At 39.9% G+C, this 21,767-nt stretch overlaps 1 protein-coding gene across 4 annotated transcripts in view; it reads right to left on the minus strand.

Annotated features, from left to right (window-relative positions):
- Positions 1–21,767, minus strand: part of EPB41L4A (erythrocyte membrane protein band 4.1 like 4A) — a 274,611-nt gene that overhangs the window by 60,061 nt on the left and 192,783 nt on the right. For all 4 annotated transcript variants that reach the window (XM_055387555.2, XM_004042349.5, XM_055387552.1 and 1 more), the window contains 3 exons: positions 6,205–6,295; positions 1,739–1,822; positions 686–799 (listed from right to left, as the gene is read on the minus strand). In XM_055387555.2, the coding sequence (XP_055243530.1) occupies positions 686–799; positions 1,739–1,822; positions 6,205–6,295 (289 nt within the window). The remainder of the gene's footprint in view (positions 1–685; positions 800–1,738; positions 1,823–6,204; positions 6,296–21,767) is intronic.

Here is a 21,767-nt window from a genome sequence, read left to right on the forward strand (position 1 = left end):
CTTTAAGTGTAGTTTTGTCTTCTCAGGTAGAAACACTTAATATGTTTTATACATTAACATATACTATCTCGTCTGGGCGCAGTGGCTTACACCTGTAATCCCAGCACTTTGGGAGGCCGAGGCGGGCAGATCACCTGAGGTTGGGAGTTCGAGACCAGCCTGACCAACATGGAAAAACCCCTACTAAAAATACAAAAAAATCAGCCGGGCGTGGCAGCACATGCCTGTAATCCCAGCTACTGCGGAGGCTGAGGCAGGAGAATCGCTTGAACCCAGAAGGTGGAGGTTGCAGTGAGCCGAAATCGTGCCACTGCACTCCAGCCTAGGCAACAAGAGTGAAACTCCGTCTCAAAAAAAAAAAGATATACTGTCTCTACTTTGTAATATACTATATATAATACATATTTTTATTATATACTATATACTATTTTTAGACACATTATTCATAAATAGAATACAGAAAGCAAGTTCCTGCCAATATTTTATGAAATTATTCTCTAAAACTGTGGCTGTTTAAGATAAATACTTCAGGATTCCTAACTTATTTTATGTCAAAAAGAGTAAGCTTCCTGTTATCTTGGAGAGAAACAGTAATGTTGGTATAAGAATCACCTGTTATAAAGTCAGGCCTGGGACAAAATGCTTCTGTTGAAAGCTGCTAACAGAGAGATTGTGTTCTGCTTACCTCCTCCTCACAGGCTGTACAGAATCATTGTCACTTCCACAGGAGGGGTTTCGGCGACGCGTGTAAGGGAACTTTGGCGACTTAGTGCGGTCACTGGGAGAATTGTAGAGTCCACTGGAGAGAAAGAAAAATGGTCAAAAAGAGCCCAGAGAGTTCCTGGGGGAAAACACACCCCAGCCCAGACCTAGAGTTATTCATAACTGCACAGCTGGTACTTCCAGAGGCACATGCACCAGGGGCAGGTGGTTCTCTTTGCTGACAAGATTTATCAAAAGAAAAGAGGTAAGATCTGGCAAATCAAATCATAAAGGTCATTATTTTGCAGGAATGCCATTTGTCTCACTAGCCTTCAGTAGTAAAAAATGAACACACACAAATAACAATAACAATTCATACATATGATGAATTTAGCCCTTTCTAAACACTGACTCAGCTAAAGGCTTTACATTCATTATCTCAGCTAATCTTCATATGAGCCTTCAGCACTGAGGTACAATTATTAAACCTATTAAACAGAAAAAAAATTGAAATATGGACTACTTAATTAAGTGGCCCAAATAAAGTAGCTAGGAAGTGGCAGGGCTAGAATTTGAACTATAAGTTACAACACAGGTCTGTCACTGGTTTGGTAGTTGTGACCAGAGATAAACTAGACATATCCATATTTTTAGGAATAAAGGTCTTCCAGCATCACTATTCATCAGCTATAGTTTTTGACTTAAGTTTTTAACCAAAACTATGAAATGGGGCAAATTATTAATATGCCATTTAGAGTTTTTAGAAATATATTACCTTACAGGCAATTTCATAATATTTCCTAGGTTTCCCTTTTGCCTTTCCAGGAAAAAGTTTCGTGTTATAAAACATACTGTTGATTTCCACTTCAGACATCCCAGCCCCTCTCCCCCTGGGTCACACTGATTTAGAGTCTGCCCACTTTATCCACAGTTAGCTGTGATCAGCCACCCAGCAGCTGGATTCCTTTATTCAATGAGCTGCAAGTACTAACCCCTTTTCTACTGTCTCCTTTATAAAAACAATGATTCCCTTTACCTCTGGGGGCCATTTTCTTCCCACGGTGCATGAGATTTGCTTCTTTGGGTATCAGGGCTATTTTCATTCTTTGCTTTCTTAAAGCTTTAATTTTAAAAAAAAGTATGAGAAATAAATTAAGTAGAAAATAAAAGTAAACTCACATATTTGTTAAGTAAAACTTTTTAACAAATGTTAAGATGTGCACACTTATTTGCTTGTTTATACCTGTGACTCTAAAAAGAATATGAAGTCGCTGCCTATAAAATCTGTCTCCAGCAAGTACCTTTGGGTCTTTCCCCCCTCTTTCTTTCTAGTTTTACTGCTTTAGTCAACAGATGCCAGGTCCATCAATTGCTAAGAAACTCTAGAGTCCACCTGCAGGAGAGGCAGCAAGGGGAACCACAGAGCCAAGAAAAAAAGAAAGCCAAGGCGGAAGGACCTGGGCTACCCAGGATCTTCAGCCCGGCTCCCTTTTTACGACAGTGATCAGAGAAGCCCTGACTCCAGGCACGGGTCTGAATCCACACAGGTCGGTCAGCCCCGGGCAGGTTCAGGCTATTCAAACTGACCTTTTCCCGGCTTCCGCCTTATCTTGGCTTCATCCCTCCAGATCAGAATGACTTTCAAATGCTATTTCCTGACCTAGTATCATCTTTCAGTCCTAAGAATGTAAATGTAACTGAGTTGTTCTACCCTCAACAAATTGTTTTAGAAACCCCTGGGGAGACATGGAGGAAGGGACTAATCAGAAGCCTCCAGGCACCAGTGGGGATGGGTGTGTCACCTCTCACATCCTCAGGAGTCTTAGCTTAAGATGAAGATAGAGCTATTTAACTCCAAATCCACTTTTAACCCTGGCTTTTTGAGGAATCCTCTGTATAACTGTCCTAGGATACGGTCATAGCGGAGTACTTTATAACAGCCAACAAAGAGGAGAGAGGAAAGATGACGACGTATTAAAAAAAAAAAAAAAAGACTTGCACCCTAGTATACTATCCATGATGGAATTAAAGTAAGCCTATAAAATTATGTATCTGACAGAGGCATATAACCCATAGTATTAGTAGATAGTAGCTTAGTTTTTTATTATTTTTATAAAGGCTAAAAACCTCTACAGATTCAATTCCCAAAGTAAAAGCTTACTTTTTGAAATGATGAAAATTAACAAATATGGTAGATATTTAATACAATAGTAGAAAGTTTATGTGATCAATAAATCAGAAAAAGCAAAGAGAAGGGAGAAGGGAGACTGGAAAAGAAATAGGGAGATAAAAGAGGAACTGAGAGAGTATACAAAAGTTAAAGAATAATAATGTCCTGGGTGACAAGTTAATTGCATTCACACCCAAAGGTATTTCTCATCTGAAGCTTGAGAGGAAAACTTTGGTGGTGCTTCAAGTACCAGTATCATCACAGGAATGTGGTTGCAAAGAGGATTGAAAAATATTGTTAAAATGGCCACATAGCCCAAAGCAATATACAGATGCAATGCTATTCCTATCAAACTACCAACATCATTTTTTCACAGGAAAGAACTATTCTAAAATGCACCCTCCCTCCAAAAAAGCCCAAACAGCCAAAGCAATTCTAAGCAGAAAGAATAAAGCTGGAGGCATCACACTACCTGACTTCAAACTGTACTACAAGGCTATAGTAACAAAAACAGCATGGTATGGTACAAAAACTGACAAAAAGACCAATGCAATAGGATAGAGAACCCAGAAACAAAGTCACACACCTACAACCATCTGATCTTCAACAAAAGCAACCAGAACAAGCAATGGGGAAAGGACTCCCTAAATGGTGCTGGGATGACTAGTCAAATGCAGAAGAGTGAAACTGGACCCCTTCCTTTTACCATATACAAAAATCCACTCAAGATAGATTAAGAACTTAAATGTAAGACCTCAAACTATGAAAATCTATCTTAGAAGAAAACCTAGGAAATATCATTCTGGACATCAGCCTTGGTGAAGAATTTATAACTAAGTCCCCAAAAGCAACTGCAACGAAACCAAAAATCGACAAGTGAGACTTTAAAGAGCTTCTGCACAACAAAAGAAACTATCAACAGAGTAAACAGACAATCTACAGAAAAGGAGAAAATATTCACAAACTATGTATCTGACAAAGGTCTAATATCCAGAATCTATAAGGAACTTCAACAATTCAACAAGATGAAACAAACAATGCCATTAAAAAATGGGCAAAGGACATCAACAGGCACTTTTCCAAAGAAGACATACCTGCAACCAACAAATACATGAAAAAATGCTCAACATCATTAATTATTCGAAAAATGCAAATTAAAATCACAATAAGACACCATCTCCCACCAGTCAGAATACCTATTATTAAAAAGACAAAAAATAAAGATGTTGGCAAGATTGTGGAAAAAAGGGAACACTTTTACACTGTTGGTGGAAATATAAATTAGCTCAGCCATTGTGGAAAGCAGTTTGGAGATTTCTCAAAGAACTTAAAACAGAACCACCATTTGATCCAACAATTCCACTACTGGATATATACTCAAAGGGAAACAAATCATTCTACAAAAAAAGACATATGGCTTGGCACGATGGCTCACACCTGTAATCCCAGCACTTTGGGATGCCAAGGCAGGCAGATCCCGAGGTCAAGAGATGCAGACCATCCTGGCCAACATGGTAAAACCCCATCTCTACCAAACCTACAAAAATTAGCTGGGAGTGGTGGCACACGCCTGTAGTCCCAGCTACTTGGGAGGCTGAGGCAGGAGAATCGCTTGAACCCGGGATGCGGAGGTTGCAGTGAGTCAAGATGGTGCCACTCCACTCCAGCCTGGCAACAGAGCAAGACTCCATCTCAAAAAAAAAAAAAATAAAAGACACATACACTTACATGCTCATTGCAGCACTATTCACAATAGCAAGGACATGGAATCAGCCTAGATGACCATGAACAGTGGACTGGATAAAGCAAATATGGAACATATACACCATGGAATACTACACAGCCATAAAAAAGAATGAAACCATGTCCTTTGCGGCAACTGGAGGCTATTATCCTAAGTGAATTAACACAGAAACAGAAAACTAGATACTGCATGTTCTCACTTATAAAGTGGGAACTAAACATTGAGTACACATGGACATAAAGATGGGAACAATAGACACCGGGGACCACTAGAGAAGAAGAGGGGGCAAGGGTTGAAAACTACCTATCAGGTACTGTGCTCACTACCTGAGTGATGGGATCATGCATACACCAAACCTCAGTGATAAACAATTTACCCATGTGACAAACCTACCGGCACATGTATCCCTGGACCTAAAAGTTGAAAAAATAAATTTTTAAAAGGAGGATTGTACTCCTTCTGCACATTCTAAAAAAGCTTGGGATCTGAATCTCATGGAAGATTCCTGTTCTTATGCTGAACATACCACAAGCATACCCTGTACATACAGATGAAGCTGAATCTCTATCCACAGCTGTGAGGGTGACTAAGGGAAATACAGTAAACTAAAGTTATGCAATGATAAAGAACTTGTCATCCTAAAAGGAGAACCGGTAAATGTCTTAGAACTAAACAAAACATAGGCAAATCCCTGGGTAAAATATTAAAACACTGAGAATCTTCAGATCTTAAAGTTATCTTGCTGAGAAATTATGAACTATACTCCTCGAAGTAGCCACAATACAGCTGAATGAAGACACTATTATTTACCAAAAAAAGATCAAATAGATGATCTAAGAAGTCTTTGCAGGTCACATAGCTCTGATTGCTGGGATTTCCCCATGATGTATGGGGGGCAACCCCTATAGAGAAAGTGAGCTCATGAAAGCTGCTCATTGTTGTTTATAATGCTGTTCCATGAACATAATTGGAGATAAGAAAAAATGACTCTGCAACAGTGTCTTAACAGAAAACAAGGCTGAGCTCTCAGGGAAACAATCCATGTAATATATTAAGAGAAGGCTTTTCCACTGGGGAATGCCCCCTGGGAAAACAGATGCAGAGGACCATGACAAGTCTTCATACATATGCAATCATTGACTTCAGAGGATCTGATGCCTCTAAATGCCATAAACCCTCTTTCCAGGGCTACAGTTCAGTGCACCACTATAATGAACACAGTGCATTAAACATGAATATCATCTACTTTATTTTACAAGTCCCTCTTGAGTTAGTCCATTATATCATGCCATTTTCAAAATCACAAGAAATTTTCAATTTTCTGCAGAGAATGCAGACCACAGACAATCTGTGAGTTCAGCTTGTTGTGACAAAAAGAGCACTTTCTTCAAATAAGAGAGTCAGGTCCTGATGTTTTATATTTCATTGGTGTTTTAATGTATTATTTGGCCCAGAGATTTATTGGATCCCATGGATCAAAAGTATTCATTAATCATCAAAGTTAAAAGATTTTTAACCTTGTCTACAGAAAAAAAAGCATTTTTACGACAGCATATAATTGTACGTTTCTTCAGTTAACTTCACTGACCTTTTTACTGGTGAAGGTGCAATAATTTTAGTTGTTCCTTCATTTTCTCCATTTTCCATGATTGCAGTTATCCTACTGATGCTGTTTGATTCTAGCAGAGGAGGAGAAGGAAAGATGGAAGAGAGAAAGGAAACAGTGATAAGGAAATGAAAGAAACAGAAGACTTATTTTAAAATGCAATTTGAGGGACACTGTGGCACATTTTATTGATAAATTATAACCCCAAATAAATAACGAATCACCCAATAAATTGGAGGTACTATTTTCTAATGTGTACTAAACTCTCAACATAACAATGTCCTGGGAGTCTAGGCTATTTTTTTCAGACTTCAAAACTAAGTCTCCACATCTTTAGATGTTAAAATAACATTCACTTTAGACTGTTAAAATGATATTCTGAGATATTTAGTACCATATATTAGAATATAAAATATAATGATCAGGTTTTGATGACTAGCTGTGAAGAAGTTTCTCAGCATATCATGACAGTCCCCATTTGAAATCAAACCAAACAAAAAACTTCAAACCTGAAAATATCCCAACTCATAATGCAGCTGTCAAAAAAAGAGTAATATACATGGGATCTGTATCACTCACATATAAAAAAAGACATTTTCAAATGTGTTCTTCTTGCAAACATTCCTAAAAATCTGAAACTGAATTTTTAAAAGTTGTTATTCCACAGATTTGCATACACGCTAGAGGAACCAGCAGAGGGAGCCCATGGCAGACACAATGTTGGAAGTCATGATCGAAATAAAGATAACTGAAGGGCCTGGGCCCATCTAGGAGGTCAGGCTTCCACTCTCAGGGCAGAGGCAGATAAGCCTGCAGGAGTGAGGTGTGTGGGCTCTGGGAACAACTCTTCTCCTGTGTGCATGTACCTCACTCAAGGAGGAGGTAGTTTAGATGAGCAGGGGAAATCAGCATGCACAGATGCCCACAGGCCCTGTTCAATTAGTTCTATGTGCCATGCAGGTGTGTCTTCCTCAGAGCAACTCCTGCAGGGGTAATAGTTATGGTCCTTCAATCCAATGCATAACAGTCACTAACCACCAAGAATGTCATGAAGATGAGTTTGTAACATTAATAAGCACTAATATTTATTGAGTACTTACTATGTGTCAGGTGCTATTACAAGTGCTTCACATATATTTACTCATGTGTCCTCAAAATAATCCTATGAAGTAGATATCAATGTTATCTCATTTTAAAAGATTAAAAAAAATTGGCCTTTCTCAAGGTCCCACAGCTCCTGAGTGGTGGGGCAAGCTTTGAAGCTGGGCAGTCTGGCTCCAGAGACTTAGTTCTAAACCACACACTACTTCCACCTGTGGCCCCACAAGCAGCTCAAGAGTCAGTCTAGATTAGGAGTCAACTGGGAGAGATGGACTCTTAAAAGGGCAAGTGGGCCAGGCGCAGTGGCTCACGCCTGTAATCCCAGCACTTTAGGAAGCCAAGGCGGGCGGATCACGAGGTCAGGAGTTCAAGACCGCTCTGGCCAACAAGGCAAAACCCCGTCTCTATTAAAAATATAAAAATTAGCTGGGCATGGTGGTGCATGCCTATAATCCCAGATACTCAGGAAGCTGAGGCAGGAGAATTGCTTGAACTGGGACCCAGGAGGTGGAGGTTGTAGTAAGCTGAGATTGCGCCACTACACTCCAGCCCTGGCTACAGAGTGAGACTCCGTCTCAAAAAAAAAAAAAAAAAAAAAACACAGCAAGTGAAAGGGATGCTCAATGAGAAGAACACTTCAGAGCAAGGCAAGAGGACAAGACAAGAGAAACACCTGAGCACCCTCAAAGTTGGCAAGTTTCCTCCAGAGCAGTTGGGAGTATGTCTGGCTTACCCATCAGGAAAGATAAACATTAATAAATACACTTTAGACAGAGAAAACAAAGGGTGGTTTCAGATAAGAGTTCCAAAAACTGTTACTCTAAGGCATCTGACATGGGATTCCATATCTGAATTGTGTTCCTATTTTGGAATCTTGAAATGAAAAGGTGAGCTTGAAGACACCTGTGGCACAAAAGGTAAGCTCATGCTGGAGCCACTACCAATAACTGAGCAACATCCAGGAGCCAGGAATAAGAAAAGACTAATGTTAGGGTAAATTCTGTCCGGTGTGATAAATGGAACACAACCAATTAATTCCCTGGACTACTCCACGTGCCATCAAACGTCAGCAGTGGCCAGTCACCATCTTAGTGAATTTTGCCATAACCATATGACCATTAACAAAATCACAAGGGCAGATTCTCAAAATTGCAGGCAAAGATTTGGGATGAAGCTGCTTCTCACAGGTAGAACTCCATGTGGTACACGTCTGGGGCAGTGGCAGAAGGGATTAATTCATTTAGGTCCTAGACAGTAGGTGTGCCCTACCATTAGTTTGTTTTTTGTTTTTTTTTCTCCTGAGACAGAGTCTTGCTTTGTCGCCCATGCTGGAGTGCAGTGACATGATCTCAGCTCACTGCAACCTCTGCCTCCTGGGTTCAAGCAATTCTCCTGCCTCAGCCTCCCAAGTAGCTGGGATTACAGGCGCATGACACTGAGTCCAGCTAATTTTTTAATAATTTTAGTAGAGACAGGGTTTCACCACCTTGGCCAGGCTGGTCTGGAACTCCTGACCTCAAGGGATCCACCCACCTTGGCCCCCCAAAGTGCTGGGATTACAGGTGTGATCCACCTGTAAAACCTGGGCGTGAGCCACCGTGCCCAGCCCCCTAACATTAGTATTTTTAATTGTTCTTAATAACCTTTATTTAAATGTGGTGGTATTCTTAGCAGATATTACTAATATTTAATATAAATGAAAAGGAGCTTCATGTCCTAGGGCTGTTTTCCTAGGCTGGGAGAGGGGGCCACAGCAGAGAGACCAATACCCAGTGTCAATAACACCAACTGAAAAAAGCTGAGTAAAGGTGGACATCCTGTTAACCAAGGCCCTGAGTAACTAGCTTAAGACCTAGGTTTGCTCCGACCCTCATTCTCTTTAGACTGACTAGTTTTTTCTTAGTCTAACAATCAATTACCTTAGGAAAAGTGCCTAATCACCTTCACCTGTTTCCCTTCCATCCAAAAATGAACACACACAGAGAGAAAAACAGAATATTTTTAAAAAGAAAAATTGCAAACTATGTTTATATATTTGCTTAAAGAAAGCAATATTTGGTTTTTCATAATGTCTGAATCATAATTTTTAAGATGAAGCATTATTTGGATGGTTTTCCAAAAGAATTTCAGGAAAAAAAAATCATGTGAGTGCTCTTTGTCACAAACACTCACAACTAGCATAGCCAAACTTTTTCAAAATAAATTGTTCTACTGTCAGGACTAATTTACTAATGTGACAGTGCTATAACTCTCATATACTCACTGTAGACGAGATAAGGTATAATCAGTAATATGACTTAATTCATGGTTCCTTTATATTCACAATGGTAAACTACTGTTCACTGTTAACATGTACAGTATTTTTTTTTTTTTTAAAGATAGAGTCTTGCTCTGTCACCCAGGCTGGAGTGCAGTGGCACGATCTCGGCTCACTGCAACCTCTGCCTCCTGGGTTCAAGTGATTCCCTTTCCTCAGCCTCATGAGTAGCTGGGATTATAGGCGTGCACCACCACGCCCGGCTAATTTTTATATTTTTAGTAGAGATGGGGTTTCCCCATGTTGGACAGGCTGGTCTCAAACTCCTGGCCTCAGGTTATCTGCCCGCATCACCTCAGCCTCCCAAAGTGCTGGGATAACAGGCATGAGCCACCGCACCCAGCCAACATGTACAGTCTTTTTATATGAACTAAATATCTCTTCATCTGTACTCCCCTACTCTATAACAAATGTGAACTAGACAAGCCTGGGTTTTAAAAGCCTTATTAGGAAGACTACATGGCGAAAAACCACTTAGAAGCATTAACTTACTGGGAGCACTTCTGAAGTATCCATTCATATAATAGTCACATGCCTTCATTAGGCAATATGTTTTAGTTTTATGTCACTAAATATGTAACCTAAAAGCAGTAAATATACTTTCAGAATAATATATTTTAACCATTGTCCAAATTAGTAAGATTTCACCATACCACCATTTGAGATAGCTAATCAATTCAGTAAAGCTAGGTTATGTGTTGGCGATTGAAATCTGCAGAGGTGAGAAATTTAGGTTATGCATTATTTAGGTTTACTGACTTTCCATTTTGTTAACATGGACCACTAAATTTTCCTTTTCCTCCCCTCATCATACCACCTTCCAGAATCTCTCCTACATCAGCTCAAACTCGGGCTACAGAGAAAAGTGACCTGACAAATCCATCCCACTAATGGGCTTATGTCTTCATGTATTACCTACCACAGAACAGTTCCATTTTGAAGACGAGTAAAAGGAAAGGCCAAATATTAACTAAAATAATTAACCAATAACAAGGGAATTTCAGGCACTGTTCCTGAAAATATTTGGAGGTTAGATAAATCTTTCCCCACCACCACTGCTTTTTCATTTAAATATCAGACATAAGAAAAGGGTATAACATACATATATAAACAGCTTAACAAACAATCATACAGTAAACCACCACCCACTTCAAGAATTAAAACAGAGGGCAGCCGGGCGTGGTGGCTCACACCTGTAATCCCAGCACTTTGGGAGGCCAAGGCGGGCGGATCATGAGATCAGGAGATCGAGACCATCCTGGCTAACACAGTGAAACCCCATCTCTACTAAAAACACAAAAAAATTTAGCCAGGTCTGGTGGGGGGCACCTGTAATCCCAGCTACTCGGGAGGCTGAGGCAGAAGAATGGCGTGAACTCAGGAGGCGGAGCTTGCAGTGAGTGGAGATCGCGCCGCTGCACTCCAGCCCGGGCGACAGAGCGAGACTCCATCTCAAAAGGCAAAAACAAAAGAAAAAAAAACACAGAGGGCAGTTTTCCTGCACTTCACAAATCAACTCATTTGGGGCAATTCTTTACTTTCTAGATAAAGTTAAACAGTTGCTTTCTGCCTAAAATATCTGGAAACACAGATTATTCTGTGTTTCATTTCATAAAATATTTGACATATAAAACAAAATTATTTTTAAATTAAAAACTTAATAAGGCCTCAAAATCTTAATAAAATGAAGGACACATCACTGTGCACCCACATGGCTGCCAGAACAGTGCACCACCCATGGTAGGTACTCAATGAATGTCTATTATTAGAAAGGATGTATTTCTGTTTCTACCATTTTTGCCACTAGAGAGGAAAATTCAGGATAATGATCTTTATTTAATAAGTGTCAATAGTAAAACAAAAACTATTAATAGATGTGGTGGTACCTGAGATGCATGTCAAAAGGACATACGGCAATATACCTTGCAGGACTGGGCTGCTTCTTAGAATTTTAAAAGGCAGTCTTCTGCAGTAGCACACTGCTGTTTCAATTCACAGCCACAGGTGATCTGTAATCAACATCAGTTACTGACATATGGCTATTAAGGCTTTGAAGTAAATCTGTATTTTACTTCAAGTAAAAATAATATTAACTCTAGTGAGGCCACTTAGAATTAATCAAGACTGTCCAATTCATTTTACATATTGTTCACATTAAAAAGACAAAGCTTGGCCGGGCGCGGTGGCTCAGGCCTGTAATCCCAGCACTTTGGGAGGCCGAGACGGGCGGATCACGAGGTCAGGAGATGGAGACCATCCTGGTTAACATGGTGAAACCCCATCTCTACTAAAAATACAAAAAATTAGCCAGGCGTGGTGGCAGGTGCCTGTGATCCCAGCTACTCAGGAGGCTGAGGCAGGAGAATGTCGTGAACCCGGAAGGCAGAGCTTGCAGTGAGCAGAGATCACGCCACTGCATTCCAGCCTGGGCGACAGAGTGAGATTCTGTCTCAAAAAAAACAAAACAAAACAAAACAAAACAGACAAAGCTTAATTCCAAAAGGCTGCTCGTATTTTGAAGAGTATGTCAGTCGGGGAGTGCTATCATTTATTAATGAGCCAAATCTAGCTCATGGCCTGTGATATTTGTTTCTGGGCTGTTAGACACCACAGCTTAATATGTGCACACACAATTCCCTGTGGTTTATACAGTATTGAAATGCCAGTGTGCAAAGCTCCAGGGTTTCATCTGTTCGTTTTTAATACACTATATCCAAATACTTCCATCCTGGTGCATCAGACCACTACCAGTCCTTTGAGTGGTTAGATTCTGTTCACACTTGAGTACCTCCATCTTAAGTCATCCTTGCCTTCAGTTCAGGAAGAGTGACTGTCAGAAACAGAATGAACTTTCCCAGGATCTATTTAGCTACTTGATTTGGGGGCAATTCTTAAAAGTCATCCCTGTGATGTCAAGATTTGGTGATGAATATACACGTATTTTCAATTACAAAAATACTTTGCAATTAAATAGGATTACGAGTCTCACAAAATTCATAACTCAATTTGACACCTGTCAACATAAATCAAATCTTTGATGTTACTTAAATGTTGCCATTCCTGTTAATTTTTAGAGTGAGGGTGAAGGCTGAATATGTGAAATTAAAATGAAAAAAAAATGTATTTGGCAAGTGAGAATACTTTATTCTGATATGTGGGGAAAATAACATACAGCTAAACAAGTAAAACAAGGTTGTGACATACAATTTCTTTTAAAAATTCTCTAATATAAATTTGTAAACCTTCAGGTTAAATCTTATCCTACTTAACAATCACATTTTCTTCCCTTAACATAAAAAAAAACTGTATAAAATGCTTAAGACAAATAATAAGATTATAGCTATTCTCAACACAGTAAGTTATTGGGTTTCAGTTAACACAATCTGATTTGTATGACCTAACCCAGTTCAAGTTATCAAAAGACATGATATTTGTGAATTAAGAATTGACCAATAATTGAAAATATATTTTAGCTCTATTTCTCACACTGACGGCTCAAAGTGACTTTGCCTTAATTTCACCAACTTTAGACTAGGTACTATGGAAAAAATGGCAGTATAGCAAATTAGCAAAATAAAACATTCTTTTTCTATACCACAAACTATGGTCAAATAGCTAAATATTCAAGAAAACCTTATATAATTTTCCTATCATCATGGAATTTTTTTTTTTTTTTTGAGACAGAGTCTCGCTCAGCCACCCACTCACTGCAACCACAGTCTCCCGGGTTCAAGTGATTCTACCATCTCAGCCTCCCGAGTAGCTGGGATTACAGGCACCCACCATCATGCCCAGCTAATTTTTGTATTTTAGTAGAGATGGGGTTTCACCATGTTGCCCAGGCTGGTCTTGAACTCCTGCCCTCAGGTGATCCACCCGCCTCAGCCTCCCAAAATGCTAGAATTACAGGCGTGAGCCACCGCATCCAGCTGGAAAATTTCATATTTGGCAAAACAGATGCTCATTAAATTCTATAAAGCAAAAATAAATATTAAAACACATAATTTGGAAAATAAAGATGTTTCTGCATCCAATGGCTAATTGTTTAAAGTTCAAACACCTGGCTCATCCCCAAAAGGCAGCCAGATTCCTGCTTAAGAGTTCCTGGGATGAACACGGTGGCTCACTCCTGTAATCCCAGCACTTTGGGAAGACAATGCAGGAGGGTCGCTTGAGGCTAGGAGTTTGACATCAGCCTGGGCAACATAGTGAGACCTATCTCTACAAAAAAAGTTTTTTTAATTAGCCAGGCATGGTGGCCCATGCTTGTCATCCCAGCTATTGAGACTGAGGCAGGAGGATTGTTTGAACTCGAGAGTTTGAGGTTACAATAAGACATGATCACACCACTGCACTCCAGCCTGATGACAGAGTGAGACTCCATTTCTTAAAACACAAAAAATGTTTCTGACTTCTAAAGTTCCAAGAGTGATATTTAAGCAGTTGCCTTTTTACTAGAAATACATAGACTTTTTAGACACCAGTTTTGCTACTGCAAGATCAAAGAAGGCATTCTACTGAAAAGCTGGAGGGTAGATTATAAGGAATGGGTATGGAGGAGAAAGATGCTAGGAAAACATGTCTATGCATGAAAGATCCCCTCCTGAGTTGTTCTGCTTCCAATTTCCTCTTCCCAGACCCAGTACTCTCCTGGATCCCTCTGCTTTCGTCATTACCAAAATGATAATTTGGGACTGTGAGTGCACATAAAGGCACTTCTTCCTCTGCCCTTCCCCCAGTGCTACAGAGTGTGTAGAGGAGCTACTGGGTGTGGAGGTACTCACAGACAGTCCTCCTTGTGGGTCAGAATGCCAGGTTCAAAAACAAGAAAGGCATTTGTGAGGCTAGGAAGGCATCTGCTCATTCCCTTAGAACTTCAAAGGAGTAGGAAGAGAGACTTCTATCTGAAGATTTGTAATCTACACCAGCGTGGAAAGACTGCCAGATGTTGTAACAGGAGAGGGTGCACATTGTTCCTTCAAGCCCTCTTGGACCCAAAGATAACACCTATCTATGAATGGTCAGCTGGAATCAAGAGGTGTCATGAGTCACTTGGATATCAAGTTTTTCTTCCTGTGATATGAGTTTGAGGGAAGAGAGTTCAGTGATCACTCACATCCTTCCTAGTGGTACTCCTGGTGCCCTCTCCTCCAATCCTCTATCAGGGCTACACAGCCGACTGACACACACCAAACATTCTCCAGCCATCTCTCAAGCCCCACAATTTATGCTTGCTTGGTCTAGGGCAGGTGGATAGTTCCATACCTAACCTAAAGCTGGTTCTGTCTCAGAGGAGAGTGCTAGAACACTACTTTTGAGGTTTTTATTTGATGCAATTTTAATAGTAAATAAAGTAAATGCAAATATAAACTAAGTATACCTGTATATCAAGATTGTTTTTAAAATGCTTATTTAGCTAAGGCAAAATTGGGAAGTTTTTTGTCTGCTTCCATGTTTGAGCTCATCTCAAGGACTCTGTAGTGTTTTATTTTACGCAAGCACTCACTAAAAGAATTTTGAAAAACAATGTACCTTGTGCTTGTTTCAAAATGATACCTAAAATTTTTCATCAAAAGTTTAAATAGTACCAAAGGATATAATTTGAAGTATAAATATGACATTAAAAACTAGAACTGTTTCATGACTCCCTTAAATGTATCCAATGTAATAAAATACCATACCGATTCATTGTGTCATCCATTTTAAAAACATATGAAATGAGTTGTTTAGCAGTTAATAAATTTCATCACATTCTTTTTTCTCTTTGTGTTTGCATTTCAATTCTACTTCACCTACAAAATTTATCCCTAATATGTTTTGAATTTGAAAGTTGATATGGTTTGGCTGTGTCCCCAACTCAACTCTCATCTTGAATTGTAATCCCCATAATCCCCACGTCGTCGTGGGAGGGAGCCAGTGGGAGGTAACTTAATCATGGGGGTGGTTCCCCCATGCTATTCTCGTGATAGTGAGTGAATTCTCACAAGATCTGATGGTTTTTTAAGTGTCTGGCATTTCCCCTGCTGGCACTCATTCTCTCTCCTGCCGCCCTGTGAAGACGTGCCTTCTGCCATGATTCCAAGTTTCCTGAGGCCTCCCCAGCCAAGTGGAACTGTGAGTCTTTTAAACCTCTTTTCTTTATAAATTTCCCAGTCTCAGGTATTTCTTCACAGCAATGTGAGAACAAACTAATAAAAAAGTTTTTATTATCACCTTATCATACTTCTCTATGACAAAATATAAAAATAAAGTGTTTACTTCCCATGACCATAAAGCTCTAAACGTTAAAAATTTCTTCTGAACTAAGTTATTATAATTAGTAGCAGTATATTAGTACACCATACTAATGCTGATAAATTATTAAATATAAAAAGTAAATTTTTTATTGGAAAGCAATTTTTTTTGAGACAGAGTCTCATTCTGTTGCCTATGCTAGAGTGCAGTAGAGCAATCTTGGCTCACTGCAACTTCCATCTTCTGAGTTCAAGTGATTCTCCTGTCTCAGCCTCCCAAGAAGCTGGGACTACAGATGCCCACCACCACACCCAGCTAATTTTTGTATTTTTAGTAGAGATAGGGTTTCACCATGTTGGCCAGGCTGGTCTTGAACTCCTGACCTCAAGTTATCCACCCACCTTGGCCTCCCAAAGTGCTAGGATTACAGGCATCAGCCACTGTGCCCTGCCAGAAAGCAATTTTTAATGAGGTAAACAGAGGTGGTTTTATTTCCCTAATGATTACATGTATCAAATCCATTTAGGAATGTTATTTTTTGCTAGAATAAAACAGTTTAGCAACAAGTCTATTCCTACTTTTATTTTGATTTTCGATGCTGTGAACCCATGTTCAAAATAAGTAGAGGTGTATGTAATGTATTCTGTTATAAAGACATCACCACTGTGTCAAAGAACTTCTAAGGAGTTAGATATCTAACAGTGATATATTATCCAAAATTATTCTGAATGTTCTATCAAGTGACAAATCCGCTGGGTCCTCCTTCAATTTTGTTACAAGTAAAAATGAGAAAATGACTTAGAAAAGGATATGTCACTTGATAATTAGAGTCATTTACCTTCCCAATACCAACCCCAGGAGGTTCAAAGTTTATGGACAAAGCAGTCTAACAGATTCCAGATGGAGGAAAGGGCTCTTTTCTTTTGCAAAATGGAAGAAGGTCCATTGCAAAAGGGCAGGCTGGAGAGAAGAACCAGTATGTATACTACCACAGGAATAGGCCTTTTAGAAAAGAGAATCTAGAAATTGATTCAATGAAAACTACCTGTGCCCAAGTACATCTTAGAAAGCCTCTGTGTGTTGCCCTCCCCACCTGACTCAGATCAGGACATGCTACCCCAAACTATAACACCTTGGCATCTGAGAAAACAGCAGAAGCAAGAAAGCCCCTCTCATCTCCCAACGCTCTGTCATTTTCTCCTGAAACAGGAGGTAACTCTCTGACCTTCTCTCCTAGAAGGTAACTCTCTGACCTTCTTCCTCCTTTTTCCCCTGGAATCCCTCATGTGATAGATATCCTGCTTTACCCAGAGGGAGGGGATATCATACAGGTAAACCAAGAAGAATCCAAACAACCAACCTTTGCTAAGCCCCCCTCCAGGTTATTACCATTAGAATACACCCTTTTGTCCTCTAGTCATACTTCTGCATGACTGTCCATGAAAATACACATATCTCATTTCTTTGGGTCTTCATTTCTAAAGGCTCTCATGTACATAAAACTTATATTAAACAAAGTTGTACACTTTTCTCTTGTTAATCTTTTGTTATAGGGACCTCAGCCATGAACCTAGTGGTAAGTGAAGAAGCTACTACTTTTTCTCCCCTATACAACCCACCCTAGCAGTTGCATACACCAGCCTGAAATCTACTGCCTTAATTCACCTGTCCATTAAAACCCTCTTCTTTCGCAATAGCATCATGGACTGCCTCTAGCCATAAGCAAATTATCCTTCCGGACACTTAGAACTCTGTCAGTGCTCCACTCTATGCCACTTGATATGTCCTGCCTGCATTCCAGCATTGCTTCTCTAGTCTTGCAAAGCAGCTGGTTAAGTGTACAAGATTGAAAGTCAAACAAACTTAGATTTATTTCTCAGCTCTGCCAGTTTACCCATTGTAAATTGATCGTGTGATCTTGGACAAGTTATTAAACTACTCTGGGCCACGGTTTTCTCATGTGTAAAATGGGAACACCACTAACTACTTATATAGTGCACAGCTGGATTAAATTAGACAATTTATACAAAGCCTTTAGCACTGTGTTTGGAATTTAGTAAGTGCTAAATAACCGACGGCTGTGTTATTTGTATATGACTTAGTTCCTATAGATTAGGGGCCAAGCTTTATTCCATTTTCTGTGCTCTATAAAATAGGGTCTTATGCCAAAGAGGTGCCCAATAAATTCTTGTTGAATAAGAAGGAAAAGAAAAAAGGTGTCATTTATGGTAACTCACTAAAGCTGTGATTTTAACTTGAATATATAATAGCCCTTTCATTTTGCTTGCTTTTCTAATTTTCGTAGCTATGTTTGGAATGCTAAACACTCCCAAGAAGACTGAAAACATTAACTTTTTAGAGAAAATCTAACCAGACTCGCCATACATTAATAAATCTTTTACAGATGGAAAATAAGCCTAAGTTTCAAGGCAGAATAGAAAAGGATGCCAACAAAGGCTAACAGCCTGGAACAAACATACACCTGACGATATGGTCTACCTAATGCTCCTTGCAATTAACAGTTACTGCCTTTCCCCCTCCCTCTTGGCTAGGTAAGATGCCCCAAAGAACTTATACATTTTCTTCTAAAAATGGCTTAAAGTAAAAGTAGGCTGACTCTGACTATAAATGAGCAGAATGTACGGTCTTCTCAAGAATACTTGTTGAAAACAAGTTAGAGCTACTGAAGAAATCACACATGGGGAAAAAACAGAAGTTGTATATTTTCAAATCATTCTAGACCTTTCACCTTTCTTAACTTCCATTTACTTTCCAAGCATGTACCATAGTATCCCAAAGACCTGGGTTAGGATCCTGGCTTTGCGCTTACTGCCTGTGTAATCTCAAACAAGTACTTAATGTTTCCATGCCTCAGTTTCCTCATCAGTAAGATGAGACTACCACCCATCTTTCTCATGGGGATACTGAAAGGGTTATACCCAGTAATGTTATCCACTGTTTTCATGCAAGGAAATCAGCTCAAATTAGAAAGGAATTCATGGTGAATGCACAACAGGATCTCACAGACTTCAATTCACAGCTACTAAGCCTCCCTTCCCCTCTCTTCTCAAAGCTGTGTGATTCTCACAGTGAGCCAACTCCATTCTTCTTTCTCTGCAAACCAGCTTCTCTGTTCAAAGCTGTACCTGGTACCTGGACCGTAAAGCAGCCCCAAAAGGCTTGGTTGTCCCCAGCTAACTGACACATCTTCTGGACTGCACATCATCTTTTCTGGAGAAGGAATCTGGGCGGTTTCCTCAGAGGCCCCATTCTTACCCCAGGAGAGAAGAGAGGAGCCAGTCCACTGTTACAGAGGGCTCTTCCTCCACCCCTTCTGGACTCCTGCTCCAGAGACCAGCACAGTGCAAGTGTCCCAAGGGCCAAGCAGGGCACCTGCTCCACAAGTGAAAGTAGTTTTGTTTTGTTTTTTCAAGACGGAGTCTGGCTCTGTCGCCCAGGCTGGAGTGCAGTGGCGCAATCCCTGCTTGCAACCTCTGCCTCCCGGGTTCAAGCGATTCTTGTGCCTCAGCCTTTCAAGTAGCTAGGACTACAGGTACACACCAACCATGTCCAGCTAGCTTTTGTATTTTTAGTAGAGACAGGGTTTCGTCATGTTGGCCAGGCTGGTCTTGAACGCCTGACCTCAGGTGATCTGCCCGCCTCGGCCTCCCAAAGTGCTGGAATTACAGGATTGAGCCACCGTGCCTGACCGAAAGTAGTTTCTTTCTTCTTTACCTCACCTATCACTCCCTATAACCTACCAAAATAACCCTGAACTCTGAGAACCCCCAAAATCTTTAACATTGATATTAATAAGTAATGAGTAATTTATGGCCAAACAGAGCCAATAAAAAAATGAATCCCAGAGTTTTCAAAGTCTGAAGAAAATACTGGCATAGAAACCATCACCTCAGAACAATGAATTCTGATAGTAAAGCAAAGGTGTGGAATCCTCAGATGCCATCTACTCAGGAATATCTCTCCCCAAAACAGAATCCCAAACCGCTGACAGACACACCCTCCAGCCCCCACCTGTCAAGAACAGGAGGGGTAAAAAAACAGGTAAATTTGCCCAATGCATTAGTAAAATCAAGAATTGCAACAACAAACAACTGCCGAGGTAGAGCCAATTCCCACTGCTGACTTCCAAAAGAACAAGCAGGTTCAAGAAACGACTAGTCTAAGGTTGTGTTCACACACAACTCAAAGGCAGAGACAAAGCTATGCAAAAACTTTCTAAGAAGGAATGTCTTCTTTTTATTTTTACCCAGAAAGACAGCACTTTTTAACTATGAGTTAACCAAACAGGCAAAATCTCATATTCATCTCGTCAATTTGGACTAAAAGAATAATTTTTAAACTGTATGAGAGCCATGGTTAAAGTTAATTTTATTCAATTTGTCAATAAGAGTTTCATTTGAACTTTAGGCTTTTTTCTTTTGAGACGGAGTCTTACTCTGTCACCCATACTGGAGTGCAGTGGCGCAATCTCGACTCATTGCAACCTCCGCCCCCCTGGTTCAAGCGATTCTTCTGCCTCAGCCTCCTGAATAGCTAGGATTACAGGTGCCTGCCACTGCGTCCGGCTAATTTTTGTATTTTTAGTAGAGACAGGGTTTCACCACGTTGGCCAGGCTGGTCTTACACTCCTGACCTTGTGATCCACCCACCTCAGCCTCCCAAAGTGCTGGGATTACAGGTGTAAGCCACCGCATCCAGCCTAAGATGTTTTAAAGAATTGGCTAGAAGGTTTTTCCAAACACAAAAAGTACTGTGTATTTCCAATGGCAAAACTACATTTTATAATCTGGGAAGATCTTTTTCACAACTTTGCAAGACTTTTGAAATGGTAAAAACCCATATACTTTAAAAAAAAACTTTCTAAAATTCCATTGTATCTATTTTTCATATTTGGTCCTTCCAACTCTGTGGACAGGTAAGTCAGACACAATAAAGGAATTTTAGAAAGAAGAGGAATCTTTAAAGCTTACATACCCAATTATTATATTTTATGGATAAAGGGATGAAAGCTCAGAATCCTGAATGACAAGTTACAGGTCACAACCAAGGCAGACCAGGAATTCAGGGCTACTCAAATCAGGTACAACTTTCACACTCTTTTTTTTAAGCTCCCCTACCACCCCACTGAGTCACTTCTCAATTAAATGGCTTAAATAATCAGTCAAGAGGTAACTTAAACATCCCTCAGAGCAGAGGTTCTTACAAAGGAGACAGGGAGGGACCACAGACTTGGACCATAGCTCAGTCAATGGTCTAATTCTGATCTGTGCACTTGGAAAAGAAGAGTCACAATCACACTTTTGCCAAAACAAAGTTACTCCACTATATTTTCAGAAATCATCTCCATAGCCACCCATATAACAATTCTAGGTCAGAATGTCTTGTTCTAACCCTTTTGTATGAAAATTTATACTAACTTCTTCCTTTTTCTGACCCAGAAGAAATAAACAAAAACTTCACAATACCCGTCAAAGGCCGGATAGATGTGAGAGCTATTATTATGTTACTGTCTTTTCCCAGTTTCTTTACCCTCTCTTTTCCCAAACATTCCTCCTTGCTAAGTGATTCCCATCCAGACACCCTCCACATTCTAGAACTTGCTACACTTGCAAATCATCACTTCTTTGGGTGAAAAACACAAAGCGTCCTCTACTTCATTTAATCCAAAGACTTCTATACCATGAGTCTTCCTCATGAAATGGAGCACCCTCTGGCTTGAGGACTTATATGCCATCTTATGTACTTTAATCCTGGACTTATGCCCCTCTCCTTGAAGACTCTGGTTGTGTCTGCTATAACACAGGAGAAATTCCTAACATTTGAGTTTTGTACAATTGATCTTATATTGTTCTTTCTCTGTAAATCACAATGA

Source organism: Gorilla gorilla, chromosome 4 (genome assembly GCF_029281585.2).
Source record: "Gorilla gorilla gorilla isolate KB3781 chromosome 4, NHGRI_mGorGor1-v2.1_pri, whole genome shotgun sequence".
NCBI lineage: Eukaryota > Metazoa > Chordata > Mammalia > Primates > Hominidae > Gorilla > Gorilla gorilla.